Source organism: Brienomyrus brachyistius, chromosome 4 (assembly GCF_023856365.1).
Source record: "Brienomyrus brachyistius isolate T26 chromosome 4, BBRACH_0.4, whole genome shotgun sequence".
NCBI classification, from domain to species: domain Eukaryota; kingdom Metazoa; phylum Chordata; class Actinopteri; order Osteoglossiformes; family Mormyridae; genus Brienomyrus; species Brienomyrus brachyistius.
The window spans coordinates 3,333,946-3,355,918 of record NC_064536.1 but is presented as its reverse complement, the minus strand read 5'-3'; the positions used below and the strand labels follow the sequence as shown (position 1 = coordinate 3,355,918).

At 45.4% G+C, this 21,973-nt stretch overlaps 1 protein-coding gene across 1 annotated transcript; it reads right to left on the bottom strand.

The window, feature by feature from the left end:
* Nucleotides 1-2,254: 2,254 nt before the first annotated feature.
* On the bottom strand, nucleotides 2,255-18,870 carry abhd3 (abhydrolase domain containing 3, phospholipase). Its single transcript, XM_049010145.1, has 9 exons — nucleotides 18,593-18,870; nucleotides 17,153-17,316; nucleotides 12,918-13,100; nucleotides 11,931-11,976; nucleotides 8,634-8,746; nucleotides 8,041-8,214; nucleotides 4,997-5,045; nucleotides 4,437-4,602; nucleotides 2,255-3,743 (listed from the first exon to the last, which is right to left on the bottom strand). The coding sequence occupies exons 1-9, from the start codon at nucleotides 18,752-18,754 to the stop codon at nucleotides 3,565-3,567; spliced, it is 1,236 nt and encodes a 411-aa protein (XP_048866102.1). The 5' UTR covers nucleotides 18,755-18,870; the 3' UTR covers nucleotides 2,255-3,564.
* Between the last annotated feature and the right edge of the window lie 3,103 nt (nucleotides 18,871-21,973).

Here is a 21,973-nt window from a genome sequence, read left to right as displayed (position 1 = left end):
ATACTGCCGTACACCGGTTACAGAGCTTGGTTTAATTGCTTGGGGATGTCTGGGTTATTAAAGTGCGTCTCTCGTCTGGAGTTTACAGTGTAACTCTAACCACAAATGGAGGGTTATAGAATTCCACTGCTGAACCGAATGTGAGACGACGGGTCAGCAGGAGTTGATTGACGCCAGCAGGGGGCGCCGTCATAACATCGCCGCTATGCTGGCATGCTGTCAACGTTTTGACTCAGTGGCACTGAGATGAAATGGTGGTTCAGCTGCTTAATTATTGCTTATGGGGTCTTAATGAGCTCATAGCTGGTCTCAGCTGAGACGTGCAAGGCTGCATCGGTAGGGGGCTGACAGAGCACATGGCCAGACACACACCAGCGGCTAGCAAGCTGCACCTGCGCAGGCTGAGGATAGAAAACCTCACAAACCTTCTGACCACCTTCTGACCACCCAAATGTTTTCAAATCTATATAAATAACTAGCATGTTCAGTCAAAAAAATGTAGCTAGCCAGCTGGTTAGCAGAACGTTCTGCTCCGGCATCTCCCACATAAGGAATGCATTTATTTAATATTTAGTGTAGTGACTGTTTGTGGCCAACAGGGGGCCCGAAAGAAATGTGCGGTTTGAGTGGTGGCAACCAGTAAATCAGAAATTTGCTGCTAACTGGACCATTATGTGGGCTTTTTTCGCTGTTCCGTTGGCGATGTAGTTGTACAGCCCTGAAACCCAACAGAGAACCCAGTTTGCGAAGGGGGGCATCTGCAGCAAGCAAAGGGCTCTTGTCCGAGGCCGTGTTGACCCTCGTCCTTGTTGTCCGCCAGGAAGGGGCAGTCTAGGTGTTTCAAGGACTGCTCATCCGCTTTTGGCCCGTGAATTATGTGGGAGCTATTTTCAGACAAGGGAGGAGGACAGGCGGGATGGATCTCCCTGAGGACCGGTCCTTCTGGAGAAACAGCTGTGTTGGCACATCCACAGCTGTCCCTACATCTGGCCAAGCCACCCCTGCTGAGCCTGATGCCTCTCCGCTGCTCCCTACATAATGGACGACGGGGGTCTGATGACCCCGGGGGATTCTGTTCTATCCAGTTCTATCCAGTTCAGCAGCATCAGCGATTAATTCAATTTGCCGGAGTCCCGCTGGGGAATAAAGAATGAAGCAATTGCTCATTATACTACACATATTACAGTAGCTGCTGCAGGGTTGACCTTTGACCTGAGCTGTGGATCGCGCAAGGAGGCGAAGACGGGTGATAGTCGGGCCTTTTCATTTGCCGAAAACTCCCCGTTTTGGCCCAATGCAAACCCCGCCCAGGCGTCACGTAACGCCACTAACCATCCGTTCGGGACCTTGATGAAGTGACTTCAGTGCGATAAAAATACTTAGCGATAGGATTCATCCTGACACACTTTGCCACGCGCAGAATTACCATTGCAGGGAAGAAAAGTGAGCCGTCAGCTAAGAATATGGTGCTACGTCAACAGAAGACGTTTCAAACGTTTCCCCAATGTAGACAAAAAAATAGGAAAAACAAAAGATAGCTATAACATCTGTTTGTGATGTCAACTTCAACTATGAAATACTACAAAATTATAATAATGTAGTAAATTCCACTGCTCACGTGTATTGACCTGAAAAGGCGATTCCGAAACATAGAAGGTTTGAGTTCTATAGTCGAGTGCCAAAATTATTTAAATAAAAGCTCACACTTTTTATACCTTAGTGGGGCCTTTGTCTTTTCTTGTCTGCTTTGTGTCTGCATTTATTATTTGTCAAATCGAGCACAATCAGTTTAGAGGGATGGTGTGGGACCTTCACAGCTGTGTGTGGCGTTTGCATGTTCTTCCCATGTTCTTCCCATGTTCTTCCCATGTTCTACCCATGTTTCCTCCAAACCCTTCACTTTCCTCTCATAGTCCAAAAACAACCAGTTAAGTGAATTGGAATTTGCATATGCTGTGATACCTTGGGACAGACTACAATCACATTCAAGGTGTCTTATACTCTTCGCTTCCTGGGATAGGCTCAATGCTACCCTGAACTCGATACTACGCTCTATGGAAAATCCATCTATTTTTCTAAATGCTAATCCAGGTCAAGGTCGCTCGGAGTCCATCCAAGCAGCATAAGGTTCAAGGCTTTGTCGCAGAGCCCATGCACACACACACACACACAGATAACATAGACAACACACTCAATGCAATGTATCAAGTCCAGCTATTTACTGCTACGCACAGGAAACAGTCAGAGAGACAAATTTCTCTGTCAGTATTAACTTCACAATTTATTAAATACAGCATATGCAATTATAATATACTCATGTACATGTACACACACTGTACATCATTTGCAGTTTATGGTAAAATCTTATTGCTGCATGACCGTAATTTCTTAGGCAACCCGGTAGAAATACGCTAAGAGTCTTAGCGGTAGAAAATGTTGCCTTTTACGCTACAGGATGCAACGAGAGGTCTGTAAAATCAGGAAAAGTTCTATCGCGATGAGGGCGAGACATGCATGGCGGCTGTAAAGAGGAAGTCCAGAACGTCCCACAGACACAACATCGCAATATCTCGTGCATGGTACAATATGACAGTTAGTCACACAGGTCAGGTTGTTTTTTCGGACAGCACTAATGCGTCATCTTCATATGAGTTACACTTTTGAAACCAACACTGGTATGATTGCACCTCGGGTTAATGAGGAAAAGCAACTTATTCAAGGGTGAGAGCACCTTTTCCCAGGCAGAACCGAAGTTCTTCTATGATTCCAACCTAACTGAGAAATCCCCTCTGGAGAGGAGCCATCCATACCGAAGTTGCGGAGGTTAAGGCTTTTCAGAGACACTGGCATCGATGTGTACAAGCTATTCAACTGTTACCTCTGTGACGTCCGTGGACTGAATGGTTGCAATCTCAGTCTTGAAGGGTGCTAGAAGTAGAGCTCATAGTCAAATTCCTTCTGGCTAGTATGCTAGGTCAACGCCATCTAAAATAGTGCAATTTTCCATTCCTCATCCGCCACATTTACTGCTACTGTCATCTGCTTTACATTTATGCTCGTATTCGGTGTGTACGATGCTGCATCGTGACACTTCAGGCGGTCTGAGATCCAGGAGACGACACATTACATCAAGTAGGGAAGTATGGAAGAACAGAGGGAACAACGTAAACAAAACCAAAGCACAAGGAAAACGAAACCGAAAAATCCCTGAGGACTACATCTACACATCGAATGGTTTCTTAAAGAAAAACACAGATAAATCAAAACGTAAGTGCTACAGTACTTCTGAACACTGCCAGTCGAACAAATGACCGAGCCACACCCCCTTCACTCTCTCTAGCTGTGTGAGGAACTGCATCCCAACCGAGCCACAACGAAGGGCGCTACAGAAACGCTAACATGATGCTAACAAGGAGTGCTACTCATGCTTCGGGAGAATTGCGATTGTGCGTTGAGTCGGGTGTGCCCTTCTAAAGTTTATTGTTCAGTATTTGTAGTTCTTTACTCTTTTGAACATGGTAGGGTAAAGGGAGAGGGTACGGCGGTGTAGACGAATCCTGGCGGTTAAAGGTCTCTCAGGTTGCTCCCGTTCTCGATGACGGCCTTAGCGAACTGCCTGAAGACCCGGTCCATGTAGGTGCTTCTGCGCGGCCACAGGCCCTCCAGGAAACCAATATGGCCACCATGACATGTGATCAGAAGAGCCAGGTTAGGGTTCTGCTTCACCGCCTCCACCGGAATGGCTGTGGAGATGCAAGCAGAGCCTCCGTCTTTACTGAGAAATCCAGACATAACAATGAACGAAATTCCACAACAACTGAGTACTTGCAAAAACCTCTGTTATGGTTCCATACTTATCTTTTCATATGCAGTATGGCTGTTAGAGAGGGTAGTATAGTATTCAATGAGGTAATGTAGTGGTCAAAGACAAGCTGTGTAATTTGACGGGCACTAGCTCTGAGAGGCTCAGCTGTAGATGCCTTGGGCAAGTTCTTAACCTGGAAAAATCAACTGTGTTAACACTGCGGGAATTTAGGGACTAGATAGGAATCTACCGGGCTACCTACAAGGAAGCACCTCTTAGCTTCAATGCCCCTGAGAAGGCATATCAGATATCTGCTCTCAGTCTATGAGTTCTGTTTATGACCTTTGACCCTAAGCACTTCTGCTCTTGTTCTCTAACTGCTCTCTTGGCTTCACGTCCTGCCTGCTGCCTCTCATTTTTCAGCCAATCCTTGCTCTTATTTGGCACCGAGACCTCCTAAGATTACTGGAGACACCCACTCAGTAATGGTGTTACTGGAAAGCCAGAGGCTCGAGGACGGTTGCACTGCTCAATCTAATAAGTACCATACCATGTGCCCAGGAACCCCACATGACACAGGTGTCATGGTACATTATCTCCGTGTTTGTAGTGCTTCGACATCACATCTCACCATGGTGCGGGGAGAAGACATCATCAGCTGCATTGAGACACAGCATGGGCACCTGGACGGACTTGAGGCGGTGCACAGGACTGGCGTCTCGGTAGTAGTCCTCATTGGTTGGGTAGCCAAACATGATGGATGTGAACCTCTCGTCAAATTCACGGATGGTCTTTGCCTGAGGGGGGAGGACAGGGCAGGTGACACAGTGCAACGAGCTCCAAATATTTCACATCAAAATATGAGAAGATCTGGCCTGGCAGCCTCCTTCTCCCACAAATACGCGTCATAACGGTAATTTAGTGGCACTGTAGGAACATCTAAGTCACCTTTCCATCATAAACACGCTCATGCAAAAGCAGACTTGATTCTTCTGTAAGACAAATTATCCAGGAGGACGATTTTACAACAACGCATTGATTTTATGAATGCGTCGCCCCTAAAATGGTCAGGTGAGGTCATTTTCTAAACTCCGTTTTGGAAAGCCGGCAAGGCTAGAGCACGAGACAGATCTGAAAGGCCAAACAATGGCTTAACATTCATTAGTTCACCGAAGACTGCCTTAGACATACCTTCATCACGTGATCAATGTCAAAACATTTCTCAAGGACTGTCCTATGCCTGGAATGGAGCAGAAAGTCACATGTAACAATCATAACAACCACAACATAATGTTCAACTTACTGTAGGGGTTTGTAATGCTAAAATGCTAGGGCATTAGTATAGGGCAGAGAACTGGATAGGACTGTTGCCTCATACCTCCAGGTGTATGTGTTGCTTGCATATAATCCCCATGTTGCAGGTATTTCCTCCTAAATACCAAATTATGTGTAGGTAGGCTAACTGATATCGGTAAATTATCCATAGTGTGTGGGGTGTGATGAACTAGCATACCATCCAGGGTGTTCCCATACCTTGTGCTCTACACTCTACGAATAGGCCTGTCTTCTGCTACCCTTCACCAGATAAATTCCCAGAAGATGAATGGATGCTATCCTGCAGAACATTTCACGCTAATCTGTTCAGTCATGAGTAAACACTCCTCAGCGTAGCATCTCAAGGAGAACCAGTTCAACAATCACTGACGAGTGGGCAGAGTCTGAAGGCCAGTCAAGGTCACTGGAATGCTCTACCAGAACTGGGAACTTGTCACTCCATGTGAGTCTGAAACCCAGAGGGCAACGCGCAGTTAAATGCATATCAAAAAGACATACTCAGGCTGACTGGCACCAAACTCCAAGGTGACATGCGAGGCAAGGTTCACGATGAGTTCAAGATGAGTTCATGATGAGTTCATGATGCTATTGCCAACTGGCTTTAAGCCTGTTCATCACGAAGAGCCTTTATCATACTTCTGAACCCCAACCCTGCACCCATCTATCCATCCATCCATCCATCCATCCATCCATCTACCCATCCATCCATCTTCAGACCACCTTTGCAGATGAGGATCGCCATTTTAACACACTTTTAAATCTTTCATTGCTACTTGTACGTGGCTTTTTAAAAATTATTATTATGACTGTATTATATCAATCGCTATGTCCTTCAGCAGCCTTAACTATGGGTTTACGGGAAACAATAATTACAACAAAAGAGTGAATAACAAGATAACGAGCAACAGCTATAAACACGTCTTCGGCTCCACGTCCGATTCAAAGATGTGCTTCATCCTGATAACAGCAGGAGAACGTAAATTATGGCGCCGTCCTCTTTGACTTTCTGGGGATAAAGATGCAAAACAACTCGCAACAAATCACTTTGTCATCCCCGGACTGAGCCAGCAGGGATGGGCGTCGTGTTACGCGTCGTGGGTGTCTTCCGAACGTACGTCATCAGATTCCCTCACCACCTTCAAGAAACGATTGAAGACCCATCTGTTCCAGTAATTTCTTGCCCAATGTCTCTCCATGTTCCCCGAATGCTATTAATTAATCTTTGAATCGTTGAATAGTTGTTGTACCAGATTCTTGCTTTCTTTGAAGGATGTTGTGCAGTTCATGTTGCATTACTGCTTAGACTTGTACCTGGACATTCATTGGAAGCGCACCCTAGCTGCCCTTATGATTAGTTGACTGCTATTTGTCTCATTCATGTGTCACTTTGGACAATAACGTTCCCGCCTGTTGCACTGGCATACCGTCGCCAGTAGGGGAGCTGCACACCTGTATGTGTTGCATGATCTTTACAGGTGGGTTTTGGTTCTCGCCATGACTGTGCATCCTCCCCATGGTTGCTGCCTCATCTGCTCCTTTGGCTTGTCGGCAAGCTAGTTGTTGTCGTGAGAATAGACCTGAGTCCCGGGATCTGTTAGAACATGAAGGGCGGCTCCGGGCCCCTTGTCTCATGGGCCGTGCGGGTGGCTCGTCCGCCAGGAGAGCGGTGTGAAGATACCCCTGGGGTCCACGGAGCTAATCTAGGTTCTCGGTCCAGCTGGGCCTCTGTGTGAGCTTGTCAAGGGCAGATCCTCCCCGTGATTCACCTCAGGAACCTGGCTAATGTGCCAGTGTGGCCCCCACCGCGCCGCTGTCTTATCTTCTCACGACACTGAAACAACCTTTCTGGTGAGAAACTCATTTCGAAACAAGAATATTTAATGCTACTAAGGCATAGTGACAATTATGAAATGTTCTCTTATCCAGTTCCACGGCGATTAGCTGCAGCTAAAAGTTCACCAGGAACGTGGCGGTTTTCCTGAACACCTATTCCTTATTCATGAACGATGAAGGCAGAGCGAGGGAGGCCGGCGAGCATCAAGCCTCCCGGAAATATTGAATATTATGGAGGATGACCCCCTGTTACAGAGTGCCCATTTTTGATCACAGGCAATCACACTAATTTCTCCCCCTCCCCCCTCCATAAAGTTTACTGGGGGAGCACCTGCCCTTCAAAAAGTCTCTGCACAGCCCTGTAATCAATCATAAAGTCAATGCAGTCACATTGCAAATGTAAGATGAACTGCAGTTCCAATGTAACATTAACCGTCAGTGATCAATCTGTGATCGATTGGAAGGGTCTGATCCTGTGAACACGCCTGATGTCTGCTGATTCTGTGGGCTTGAATCCGCAGAAACTGACACAGATTAACAACCAAGTGCCAGATACGCGGCTGCATAAAACACAAAAAGGCAAGCTAATATAAAACAGCTGTGGACACGTCCGTTTGCTCGATGCACCTTGCGTGTCTTTCAGTCAAAATTTCAGTGACTGTCGCCACCCAGTTGGAGGACCTCGTTAAGAACCTGGGTTTGCTAGCTTGGACATGTATGTCACGAGGGCAGGGTATCTCCAGAGATCGGAGCTTTGGAAGGCCGCCAGCGGAGGATCGCTTAGTCAGGCCTGCTTAATAATTAGTATGCTGCTGAGTGTGGATCCCATTGCCCTGGACGTAATCCCACTGCCTGTGGGTTCACACGGAACCAGGCTGGTCTGCAGAGCCCCAGGCTGAACCTAAAAGACCCATGAGGATCCAAACAGACCTCGGATAATTCAAAATCATTCAAAATGACCCATCTGCATGCAAACGGACACCACACCTCGTCCTCATGGAAATCAACCATCGTTATCCATGCTAAATGGCGCAATCTGCCCTGGGGTGGGACAGACCCACACTGACCGGTCCACTGAGGCCTGCAGGCAGCTGGTGAGGTAGGAGTTGAAGAGGAAGCGGTCCAGGGGCTTCTCCAGCGAGGCGGTGCACTCGAAAACGTCCCAGCCGGCTGAGAACACCACCCCCCCATGCAGGCACGTGTCCTGGCCCTTGCGGCCCAGATAGTTCGCCAGCATCATCCTGACAGGGAGACAAGCAGAAGGGCTTTTTCCGAAGGAGCAAAAATAATCAAGATACTTAATGCTTATCTCACTGTGAAGTTCTGTGTTAAGAAAGGGCAAGAGACATCGTTGGCAGTGCAGTTTTAACAGTGTGGAGACGTCATAAATATAGTGCAGCCCCCCTGGGACCAATCGAGAACCTGGACGAGTACCTTTCCCTGTCAGTGATAACCATGATCATAAAATATTCAGAAAAATAGGTTAAAGGATTCTGGGTAATAATGACTGGCTTTACAGCACTGCTCCTCAAAATGTGTGATGTTTTTTTGCATCCTTATGTGTAATTTAAGAGAAGAGTGGACGATTCAAACGGGCTTTTTAAATGAAGGTGCATGTCAGCGTCAGCCTTCGTGGAAGGTGGGAGGGCGACATACTCACCCCCCCATGGAGACCCCGGCAGCCATCATGGGGGCGCCCTCGCTGCTCCTGTACACGTGTTCGATGACAGCCTCCAGGTCCTCAGTGTTGGCGGCACAGTACGTCCTTGGGGTCTGAGCAACATGGGAGGGAGCAGGTATTCAGAGACCTTCCCCCCCCACTGCACAACTTGCAAACCTCTTATAGACAGTAAGGGTAGGGGGGGGAGCATCAGGAGGTCCTAGAATAATGGGCATTCATGGCGTCATGCCAAGGGCCAGACGGGATGGGAGGAGGGCTACAGATGAACATGATGAGAGCACATGGAACAGCCCCCCCCCCCAGGGAAGCAGGCTCCCATACCCAAAAGCCCAAAAGCAGTACTGTACCACCCACCTGCATGTGGCCCCTTATGTGATCACATGGATCACCCACAGATGTACCCGAGCACAGCGATCCACGGATCTCACCCCCGACGACGCACAATGAAGCGATTCATCTGAAGCTGCCCCCCCACCGGCAGCCGGACCCCCACGGACCCTGGCTCCCTGCATCTTCCTGTTATCAAGCTGGAACAATGGCATTCTTGACACATACAGTGGTGCCAGTGTGGTGGAGCAGAGGGCACTAGATTGGGGTCCGGGGCTCTGTACAGGGACAGGGGCACAGGGGAACTGACCCCAGCCAAAAGCTGATTGGTCCCCAGTGTGCCCCTTCCCCTATCATTCACTGATTTAAAACATTTCATTGGCTAATGACTAGGATGGAATCCTCTTATGTATTATACCCCCCCCCCACACACACACACACACCTTAAAAACTTCTAGAATCGACCCTGTGGGGGCGTAGAGGAACACGGCAAACCGCAGCGGGTCGAGAGGGGCGGGCCGCAGAGTCAGGAGGCCCACAGAAAGTGCCGAGTCAGCAAAGAGCAGAGCGAGGGAGGCCGGCAAGCAGCAAGCCACCCGGGAAGAGCCCAGCGTGCTCTCCGTAAAGCGGCAGCGGTCCACGGTGGCGGGGGCAGCCCGCCTTGATGGCAGCAAAGTCTAACAGGAGGCATGCAGAAGGAGGGCGGGGCCATATCAACAAGCGAGAGAGACAATGGCCCCTCCCTCCTCTCCCAACCGACATTTTGCTTTTCCACCAAAAAAAGGTGCCGGAGTGACCAGTCTGAGAAAGCAGCAGCGTCTGCCCGAGGGCTTAATTGGGACGCGGCGATAAAAATCATCACCCCCCCCCCCCACCTATGACTCCCACCACTTCACCATATGCTGTGCCAGCCTTGTGACTGGAGACGTCACCAACTCCCCCTCCTCCCCCCAAAAAAAGACATCAGGTTCCCACGAGGATCATATTACTCCCATAGTCACAAGCGGGCCTTCAGAAAGCTCCGCGAAAAAAGCCCCCCCCCCCCAACTGTAAGTGTTTACAGCATCCATTTCCCAGGCCGCTCTAGGATTCAGACAGCGCCATAAAGGTTTGCACCCCTCCATGCTGCGCAAACGATGACTTTGCACTTTCATCTCATTCCAGACTGAAATGGGATCAAGGAGCATGAGAACAATCCATGTCATGTTTGCCCCCACCCCACTTGACCCCAAATACAGCGCCCTCCATAATTTCTAAGAAAATGACCAAAAAATGCTACAAAGACCGTCCTCATTGTTCACCTCATTGTTCATCTTACACTCGAATTTAATCTCTCCAGGAAAAATATGTAAAGAAATCCTGAAAGATAATTAAACATTTTACATACTGAACATTATTTTCCTCAGAACACACACATTACAGTAATTGTAATGGCTAAAAATCTCGTGACCAAAATCTAAATTACATACGGTCACATTTTACCTTTCACAAGCACATCAGAACTTTTAGCATCTCTTGAGTGGTGATTCCTGACTTCCTGTGCCACTGGGGTATAAATATGAGGTACCACACAGGCCAGATCCCTTTGCCAACCATCACCATGGGTACGACCACAGCACACACAGATGGGATGAGACAAACGGATGTTGACCTATATAAATCAAGCTGTGGCTACATAAATAAAAAAAAGCTGCACGTTTGAAAAACCAATTTCTGCTGTTAAAGCAATAATTAAGAGGAAGCTTAAAGCAGCTGGAGCTGAGATGTATCTGCCTGGGAACAGCAAGTTTCCAGAACCAGGACAAGATGCTACATCCACACCAGCAAGCTGTTCGGCAGGTTTGCCAGGAGGAAACCACTGGTGGAGACAAACCACGAACGTAAGTGCTGGGGTTCTGTGAAATGTCGCTGGAATTTTGATTGAAAGCGGGTTTAGTGGTTTTTGGTTTGGCTCGAAATCTTGGTCGGATTCATGGTAGCAGGAATTTAATCTAATATGATATTTTAGACCAAAATCTGGCTGCTTCCACCCACCAGGAAGCACTGGGACATGGCTGGGTCATGCAGCTGGGCAATGATCCAAACTGTACCTCCGAATATAAACAAAAATGGCTCGCTAACCACATAAGGCAGCTTTGGCAGTGGTGGCCTCCCCAAGCCTGTGAGCTAAATCCCCAAGGACATCCTGAGGGATTAGCTAAACAGGAGAGTTTACAAACAATGTTTGAGGATTTTGAATGAAGAAGTGGTATCGAATCCCTTTAAATCTGGTCTCAGGTCCCTTTAAATCTGGTCTCAGATCCCTTTAAATGTGTGCCCAGATCCCTTTAAGTCTGGTCTCAAATCCCTTTAAATCTGGTCTCAGATCCCTTTAAATGTGTGCCCAGATCCCTTTAAGTCTGGTCTCAGATCCTTTTAAATGTCTGCCCAGATCCCTTTAAGTCTGGTCTCAGATCCCATTAAGTCTGGTCTCAGATCCTTTTAAATGTGTACCCAGATCCCTTTAAGTCTGGTCTCAGGTCCCTTTAAGTCTGGTCTCAGGTCCCTTTAAGTCTGGGCTCAGATCCTTTTAAATGTGTGCCCAGATCCCTTTAAGTCTGGTCTCAGATCCCTTTAAATGTGTGCCCAGATCCCTTTAAATCTGGTCTCAGATCCCTTTAAATGTGTGCCCAGATCCCTTTAAATGTGTTCTCTCATCTCATCCAACTGTTTAAGAGAAGAGTAAGAAGTGCTGTTCCCATTTCAAGGGGAGGGTACATAAAGGACTACATTTGGGGGGAGGTGGGTGCACTAATTGTGATTTTTCATTTAAAAAAAATTAAATGTAAATTATAGTTGATATTTTTTATTATACAGTTTGTTGTATTATTTAGGTAATAATTACCTGGTTAATCATGATTTGCCAAAACATTAGCAGAGAAACACTGAGAGACTCATGTTCTCTCTTACCAGCAGCTGTTCCCCGGACACCCCTCTGTTGTTGAACACCACACATCTGAAAGACAGCACACATAATACCATTACACCTCCAATACAGGATTATTCACGTCGTGGTTATAATAAAGCATGCTAGAATTCCATTTAAAGGTACGCCCTACATTCCAAAAGCCTGGAAGGTCTTAACATCAACAAGAACACTTCAAAAGGAACGTTTTGTGGGATTTTCTTTTAACTTTGTGTTCTTCAGTCCCCTCTGAAGATGACTTCGCAATTTACATGGCAGTGTTCTTACTGCAGTGGGTCTGTTCTTCCAAGGCCTGCTTAGAAATGACTCATTTGGGAGGATGGGGGGTATTCCTGCCTTTCTGTTACCCGTGGACCCTGTCACATGATGTTCATATGTGCGTTTTGGGGGTTGGGTGTGGAGACCTCCCTGCCACCTCTCTGGTGTGAGTCTAACATCTCCTAAAAAGCAGTAAGGCTGATAGGAATCTGCTATAACTTTCTATGCTTCAAAGATGGAGGTCAGGGAATGCGATGGAGCTTCAAAGCCCACAAGACAGAGGCTTCAGATGCCAGTTGACAGAGATGATGTTTGAGGAGGTCAAGAGCGCAGTGGACACCTAATGCAGATGGACAGTCCAGCCTCCCCCCCTCTACCCACCCAATATTTGGATGTATAAAGTGATCAGTCAAATGAAGCAGGTGATGGTTTGAAGGTGGAGCCAAGGGCGTGGATTTCAGCATTGATACTCCCACAACATTGGCAGGGGCATGACCCTGCCATCCATCCCCTAATCTACACCCATGGGTGGAGCAGACAGGTGTTGTCCACATACCTGCTTGTGACAGCAAATGAGTGCATGACCAAATCCCTCACTGTCCTTGATGAAACTTTAACATGACCCCATACAATTTTAATTACGCCCAAGCAGATTACTCCTCACTACCTCCTCAACGGCTTACCTCACCGGGCCCGGATCCACAGGCACCTACCTGTAGCCCAACTCGCGGCTCTGCTGGACCATGTGCAGGATGTAGGACTCCCGGCTGGTGCCGGTGAGTCCCGGAAGTAGAAGCACAGTGGGTCTAGTGGCGGGGTTGGGGTAGGTGGCGCTGTCATCGTTGTCAAACCAATCGAGGGAAATCTGGCCTCCATCTGCTGCTCTAATCAGCTCGCTGTGGGCATCCGAGAAAAGGTAGCTAGAGACAGGATGTCACAAGACATGGTCCGCCGCTCTCCACCAATGATCAGCGTTATCACGTTAAAGCAAATCACTTACACCTGTTGTGGGAGCCTCGCCTAGCTGCTTACGAATTTGAGTTTTTCAGGTCTTTAGTAATGTGTCTGAATTGCTGGTGTGCCTTGTGTGGACCCTGTCTGGCGCAAACAGCTTACGGGTGAATTGCTCAGCACTCGATCACTGTGTCCTTATGCAAGGCAGGGATAACACAGGATGAACGCAGCTTAATGAGAAAGGCAGATTAATGACAAGCACACTAGGGAGATGCAACAGCACCCGCGGCCACTACATAAAATCCAAACATGTTGACTGATCGCCATTATTTTCTGATCGTTTTAAAGAAATAATAATATCAAATATTAAATACAAAATCCTGCAACCGACCAGCATTCCATCTGAGGTCTCCCCTGCCTTGTGGCGCAATGCATCTTGGGATAAACTCCAGGTTCCCTGGCTTTAGATAAGTGTCTGTAGAAGATGGATGGATAGATCCATTCATTTTCCAAACCACTTATCCTACTGGGTCGCGGGGGGTCCGGAGCCTATCCCGGAAGCAATGGGCACGAGGCTGGGAACAACCCAGGATGGGGGGCCAGCCCATCGCAGGGCACACTCACACACCATTCTGGATAGATGTGTATAAAATCCAAAACTGCCATGTCAGGATAATGACTGTTCTCCTTAATTTACCAGTCTTTCCCTTTAACATCACATACATGACAATGTATTAAACAGCTTATATTTTTTAATTCTTATCTGAATATAGGTCAGTGTTTCCATTACGTTCACTGCTGCCATCCTGCTTTTTGTGGCCTTACATTAGCGATCTGACCCTAAAATCTTTCATTTTATTCTCTCATTTTCCTCCTTTTGCAAAACGCCTTTCTGTATTTGGTGTAGGAATGCAATCCGGCTGTCCAAAGATTCCTTTGTCTGTAGCAGACTTTATGGAATGTTCCGGACCCCTCCCCCTACAGCCCTCATCCCAGCGAATGCGGTACTGGGAGGGTGTGATGCGATGCGTGTGGCACCTGGCACCAGGTGGCGATGTCCCAAACAGGAGCCATGTGTCTGTCCTGCAACGATTGGCCCTTATACTTTAAAAGTGTCAACATGCAATCTCTGCAGCTGTGAGGGCTTTATGACAAGGTCGTTTTAAGGCACCAAAGCCAATTTTTTTGCTAAGACCTACTTTGTTGGCTGCTCCCTTTCCTGGTTACCGGACTGCAATAAGTTTTTTAAAAGTAATTCTCTTAAATTTACTCTAGTGTTCCAAGAGTGTAGGTTTTGTTTTAGCATTGATAGGGATTAAATCAGCTCCGCCCCCCTAAATACACACAGTACCTCTACAGTGTTGGCAAGGACATGCCCCTCCCATTCATAGCCAAGTCTACACCCGTGTAGTGTTCTCCATAGTCAAATCTACACCCGTGTAGTGTTCTCTACAGCCAAATCTACACTCTTGTAGTGTTCTCTATTTTGTCTTTCACATTTAAGTTGTTGACGACTCCTTTGACTGCTTGAAGAAGGTCATGCTGGCTAAAATTGCAAAATGTTTACATGTTGAGTGAAATACGAATGCAGGAACATAGATTTCTGTTTGACTTAAGTGAACAGGATCGATTTTTATTCTCTAGGACACGGAAGTCTAAACAGGCCGAAAGGTTCCCCTTTGAATCACATTTGCCTTCAGTTTTTTGCACAACAACTTTGACCTCCTCTACCCTCCGACTGGTTGATGCAATAGTCCTATCAGACTTCCCAGCTGTGTGTAAGAAGGTTCATTATGGAGTCCTTGAGTACAGGAGGACAATCAATACGCTGGGCCCCTATGAGAGAGACTTAAATGGAGGAACCCTTCACAATCACTCAGATGGGCCGATTGAGAGAGCGGAGATGCAGACTACTCAGCAAAGACGGTATGAAATTACAGAGCGTTAAGGATGCGCGGAAGGTCAGCCCGGCAGCTTGGCACGGTGATTGCGGAAAGACCTACTTGCAGAGTGAGGGGTTTTTATAGGTGCACTGGAGTCCCTGAATTTTTATGATATACATAAGACATGTATTTCAGGACATCCTTCGTTGGGGTCAGAGCATTATCGGTCAGCTGCAAAGATCTGCAAGTTTAGCCGAAGTTCAGTCCCACGTGATGCACAGATTAAAAGGTGAGCATGGGGAACCGAACCTGAAACGCCCCCAAAAGGTTTAATCCACATTCTCTGCAAAAGAATAAAGGAAACTGAGAAATATGGTCCATAGAGGTAGAGAAGGCAACACCTCCTCCATGGGAAATTAAATTAGGAAACAAGGGACTTCAAAATGGCGCATTTACTAACATTTTATTGTCATTTAAAAACTCAATTTCACTCTACTTTGGAAAACTTTACTGTTGTGATACTGCTACATGTATTATCCTTCTGCATTCTAATTTTTTTAGCCTTCACTCACCCCTGCTAAATACCCCTTAACGTCCCCATTTCATGCTATTTTTTAAGTTCAATTCACGTTTTAGGTGTGACCTTAGATTCCACGTTTACCTTTATACTGCGCCACGCTCAAGGCTATAACTATTGGACCCCAGTCTGGGAACTGAACCAGCAACCTTTAGGTTACAAGTTCTAGAAAAGCACCCCGAGTGCTTTTTCTATCCCCGGATACGCTGACATATGAGCAGGTCAAGAACCTGGGAACTTGCCTGGACCAAAATGATCCCCTGAATGAGGTAATGTACCTCGCTGAAGGAAAATCTGGCAAAGCTGTCATGCTGTGAGATCAGGATTAGGAACCATGTCTCTGTACTCTTCTGGATGGTTAAGTCCACAGGAGCAGTGATGCATTCTGCAGTCATTTACTATGAATCTCCGCTTGACTAAATAGCAGGACAAAGGGCAGTAGGCCCAGGCCACGTACCCAGCACCATCTACGACAGAGCTACTCAACTCTGCTCCCAGAAGGCTTCCGCCCAGATCGTTTCTGGCTCTTTAAGGTCCAGCGGCTCTGTGGGAACTCAGGAGGGGAATGAAACGTACTTAAGCAAGGCAATCGCTGACGGACTTTGGCGGTGCTCAGCCAGAAGTGAAATCTGCAGATGCCGCGGCCCTCTAGAGGAGAAGCTGTAGCGTTCCGTCGCAGCTTCGCCGCAATCCCACGCACTTGGCTCAGCTTCAGAAACGTGCTGCAGCCGTGTGTCTAGCCCAGCTTCCGCCCCGATGCTCTGGATTCCATAACGACAAAAACCTAGAACCTCTTTCACATAAGAATAGTTGTGGGGGACACTTGGGAGTCGATTAATTTTCAAATCTACTTAATTAACGCTCGCCCGTTAAAGTCCTGCCTGGTAATCCTCGCCGGAATGTTCTTAAGCAGCCAGGGACCACCCAGCCAACACCTTTGGCCCCGAGCCTTACTTTTGCGACGCTCCAGTGCCATAGATCGACGGGAGTCTAACGCCACGGTGCAGAAAGCCAATGAGAGGGAATCAAACGTCAAGCTGTCACTGCCCATCATGTAACCAGGTCAACTGCTGATTGGTTGATAATGCAACGCACTTAATCTATATTTACGCAGGTCCCAGAGGTTCCTCGGTAACGCAGGTGTGTCTCCACTCAGTGCACGACTGAGGAGGCCGAGAGCTGAGATTATGCCGGTGTAGCTCTGGCTCCTTTTACGGTTATGATAGCGAAATAACATCCTACATACGAAAGGCAACGGGAAATCGAATAAAGTGTAACATCACAGACGCCGTAACAGAAGGACTGGGTCACACCCATTGCCCGTTGAATATCGTTGAAGGCAACTGTCCAACTCTTATGTCTCACTGTTTAGCTGGGAGGGTACAGCAGCAGATCGGAATAGCAACAGAAACGAAGAGAAGGAGGTAAAGTGTCCCTGAGGCGATAACATGAGATGTCATGCAAAAATGTCTCATTCCGCCAATATGTCATAGTGGAGGAACAATAGCAGTGAAAAAAAGGAATAATGACTCACTTTCTGTAGGTGACCCAGGGCTTCGCCGTAACGAAGGGTCTGAGGAGGGTCTGAACACGGCTCTCCCAGCACCAAAAAGTGGGGTAATAGGTCTCCGACACCACGGGACATTGCTCCCTCAGGAACTCGCAGAACTTTTTCCCACCGCCAATAAGCTGTGGTTTCTGCAAAAGAAGGTGAGAATACGCTGTTTTTATCTGTTCGAATGGTGTCGCGTCCCGAGCAGTCGGCACATCAATCACCAGACCAGGATAACAGAACAGGTGCCACCATTTCAGTCGCATGGCGATACATCTGCCATTAAAGAGGGACTTTACCAATCCTCCACACCAAATCTCCCCTGGCTTCACACTGGGAGTGTTGATGCAACACTAGAGTGTCTCGACTTCACATAAACTGTTGGCATTAAATTGACAAGTGCCTGTTTTTCTGCAAAAAAAGAGCCTTTTGAGAGAAGGTCATGCAAGACTCCATCGAAGGGAGAAATAAATCATGAGAGTCCAACTTAAAGTCAGCATTTTATATTAGGGACAGCAAATAATAACTAACAAGGTCGTCTTAGCAGTCTATGGTCACAAGTTAAGCACTGGTTAAAGAACTGGACTTTTTAACTAAAATCTCAATAGGAAATCCCAACTGGGAAGTCTGGGAGAGTACATCTACCGTGATAACCTCTAAAATTAAGCAGCATGACACTAAATATTTTATATGTATTCCAAAGCTTTAGAAGTTCAGATGAATGTCTCAGTAATATGTTACATGTCGTTTCTAATATTTTACACGACTTCATTTTTACACAAGTCTATTAAAACGTGTTTCCTATTGTCTTATTGACAAGATATAATTTACGACTCAAACATTAATTGTTCGTTTAAAGTAGGTCGATTAATTATTCATATTAACAACTACACCATTATCAGTTATGATATTAAGGCAGCATATAACATTTACAATTAACTGTAACAAGCGCAGTGCTTTATCTAATGTTCTCAGGCATAAAAAGAAAATTAATCCTTTTCCTAAAACCTTTGTGATATAAAATACGTCATCTTTAGAATCGCGTACTATTTGGTCGAATAACCTTATACTGCACTTCAGTATATCACAGAGCTACGATGATTAATGTACTGGGGTTATTTATTACTTTGATATTCTACGCGATGTACAGCAATTAAAAAATGACAAACGACGAATCGTGTATAAAACTTTGTCAGATTTTTTCCTTAATGATATCAATTTGCCTTGAAATACGCGATCTGCACAATCTATTGTCACCGAATGGTCACTAGGGCAAACGTGGAACAGCTGAACGCAAGCAATTTAAAACGATTATGCGCTTTCGAAATAGACACCGGTACGTTACGTTACCTGATGCATGCGTCCTATAATCGCAAAAAGCACCTAAATCCATTTGCTTATCTACCTATGCACCAACCATACCTTGGCTACAGCGATTAGGTAGTAGCAGGCGTACGCGGCGCTGAAGCCGAGTACGAGTGACAGCCCCACTCCAGAGCCGAAAAGCCCGATTTTAACTTGGTTTTCGAGGTAAACTGGCAGATCCCTTGTCAAGACATTGAAATTGAACTCCAGTGCGATCATTGCCGGGTCCCTGTTACTACACGGATGAAGGCAGCTGAGGGATGCCGCAGCGCTGTCAGCGTGTGCGAGAGTGAGACAAGTGAAAGCGGTGACCGGAGAGATGCTGATCCTATACCAGCCGGAAGGAGGCGATCGCGGACACGTCACTAAAACGCACCCCTAATGACATTCCAAGATACAACATCCAAAGGCTGAATTTGCACAATGGCCTTTTGGGAATAAGCCAATCCAGCAACTGCTCGAAACGGGGCCGATCTTGTAATCGCACCCTGCTGAGGACGGTGGAGGATGTACAGTGTGAATTCAGGTCGACATAATATACAAACAAGATCGAACTGCATTCATCGATTATTTCTAAACAGACGAATGCAGCTGCAAAAAATGTGTTAAACATACGTGTGTGAGAGTCTTTTAGATATGGCAGCACGTTTATTGATTAAAGAATAAAGATACATTGACGATATATTGACATTGCCGGTAGCATGCCAGCGTATGATGTCAGTGTTACTGTGACAACTTCCGGAAAGAAAAAAATCACAAGTGAGGTTTGCAGGTAAATTATTTATCTTCTTTTTCCATATGAGTATAGAATACTACGCACACTGCGCAGTCATTTCTGTTCGAGTAATACGATCACGAAATGGTATTTAAACTGTGATTAATGCTGGCCGCCACGGCCCCTTGTAGGGAAATGTAGTTCTATATCCAATTCTTGTGTACACAGTGGTTCTTAACAACTTGCGCACCGGTATGCAGAGGGCACTACTTCTAGAAATGGAGGATTGCTACCTGAAAGTGTTATTCAGAATCTATAAATTTTAGACTACGAATCGCTCCTATTAAACGCAGAATATTCTTCTGAAATAATTCTAAATAAGCCAATAAGTGTGTCAATCGAAAGAAAATGTTGATTAGGATTTTTTTAAGCTAGACAAATAAACGGCCATTAATAAACAATGTACTACAAAGGTGTTTACAAAAAGACATTGTTAATGGATAGCGAAAAAAATAGTCATGTTCTGCAATATTTATACCTTAAACAATTCCCGCCATATATCCTAACATTAATAGGTGATGGAATATTTGAACATTTGAACATGACCATCAGTGTTAGTTAAGATTTATAAAATGACTTCGACTGTAAGGAATTTTACTGTAAATTTTGCAGTAACTTATTGGCAGCAACTTACTGTAAAATCACAGTGAAACACTTTTAAGATTTACTTCTACTCAGCAGAGCATAAATAAAATTAGGAACAAATATAGAAAATTACTGTATGAAGATACAACCCATAACAACATTTTCCTCGATATTAATAAAAATATTAAGTGTTATTGAATTATGTGTAATTATATATGTTGCAGAACATTGCCTTCTTTCTTTGGTAGATCTATGAATTACAATGTTTTGACATCAAGAAAAACTTTAAAAGCAATATATTGTTTCGCATTACTTGGGTGATTGTAAATGCTACACTGTTTCACTTGGAATGTGTTCATATAAATTCCACTCGAAATCTGCTAGTTTTGGCAGAAGAGAGTCCACACGCGGATTACGGGATGCCGACTTTTCTTGGACCGCTCCTACAGACATTTTACCTATAACCTTCCTCATGATGGGCTTTGGAACTATTTTCTGTATTGATGCCCAGAAAACACTTATATGCACAAGTCAAATAAATATAAAATCTAATAAATACAAATAACTTTTGTGTATAATTGTTAATTTACAAATAAAATTCTTTTGCTTAAAGATGATGTCATTATTGTTTCTCAGACAAATAACATTCCGTGTAACTCAACTTGCTATGAAGAAGTCTCTTGATAATAAAAATAGTTCTCTCGGAATAACATAGCATAGAATAAGTGGGACCGCTCAGAAAACAAAGAATTAAGAACACTCAATCGTTTTGGCACCTTTTAAAAAGAACAAAAATATTGACATGAAAGTTTTTTTTTATTATTTTGTAAAAATTCAAAAGGTAATGTGGCTTCTTAGGAATTTTAAGATCAGTGGTCATTGTTGACACACCACAGTGTACAACAACAAAACGTGTTCTCTGCATTTAACCCATATGTGACAATGTGACATAGCAGGGAGCAGCTAATTCAGCGCCCGGGGAGCAGTGCTTGGGGGTGGTACCTTCCTCAGGGTACCTCAGTGGTGCCTTACTGGTCAGGGATTCGAACCTGCATTCTTTAAATTACAAGAGGGTGTCTCTAACCATTAAACCACCACTTCTTCTTAAGATACAAAGCTAAAGTTGTAGAAACTTGCGAAGCCTGCTGTAGTTCCATACATACAGGATGGGGGTAAACACTCCACTTGGGTCTCAAAGCTTAGCATCCATTTCTGTATGGTCATCATTGTGTCACCTAAAATGGAAATTGCACATATATTATTATATTAGTAGTTCATAATGCTTAATAGTAAGCACGCATTAAAAAAAAACATAAACTGACTCCATTATCAGAGTTAGGGTTCATTCATATTTAAGGTATGGTATTGGAATAATCAGTGCTTACGTAATTACTATATAAAATGTCCACTGTAGTATGTAGGGTAGACTAGGGTCTTAGCATTTCTGGCAGGTTGAAAGTCTTCCCTACACAGCAGGAACAGCAGAAACCTGCAAAACAGAAACTACTTTAGCGTATCTTAGGAATAATACCAAATAGGCCTACAGTACCATTTTGCATTTTCACTTGTATCATGACCTTCATGCACGTTTGCAATTTTGCATGGATGAAAAGTGCATCACTCTTCTCCTTGAAGTATGTCATTGGGAGAGTTATGGTATATTGGCTCACCTTGGACAGTCTTTATGTCATTCGTTGGGTTGACTCAGAAATGCTGAACGATTTTCTTCCCCATTTCGTAGAAGGACTGTTCCAGCTTGGATAAAATTGGAATATCTGTCTATAATTGGAAGTGCCTGAAAAGGTCATTTTGAACAAACAAATATGGCCACCTTTTCTAGAGTTCTGGTATGGGGGGAAGCGGGTGTGGCATTGATCTCCTTGCGCTGAACAACATAGGTGACCTTTAGTTATTAATCTAGCCACCACTCCCCTTCCTGTCCCCGATACTTCATCTTGTAAGTACAGACTTGTCATTCCTTGACGTTTATCTTCCAGGCTTTCTTCATTTTCACCAAGTGGAAGATCATTGAGCTGCCATCTGACACAGCCATAGTTATCCTTTGGTCCTCTGGCCAC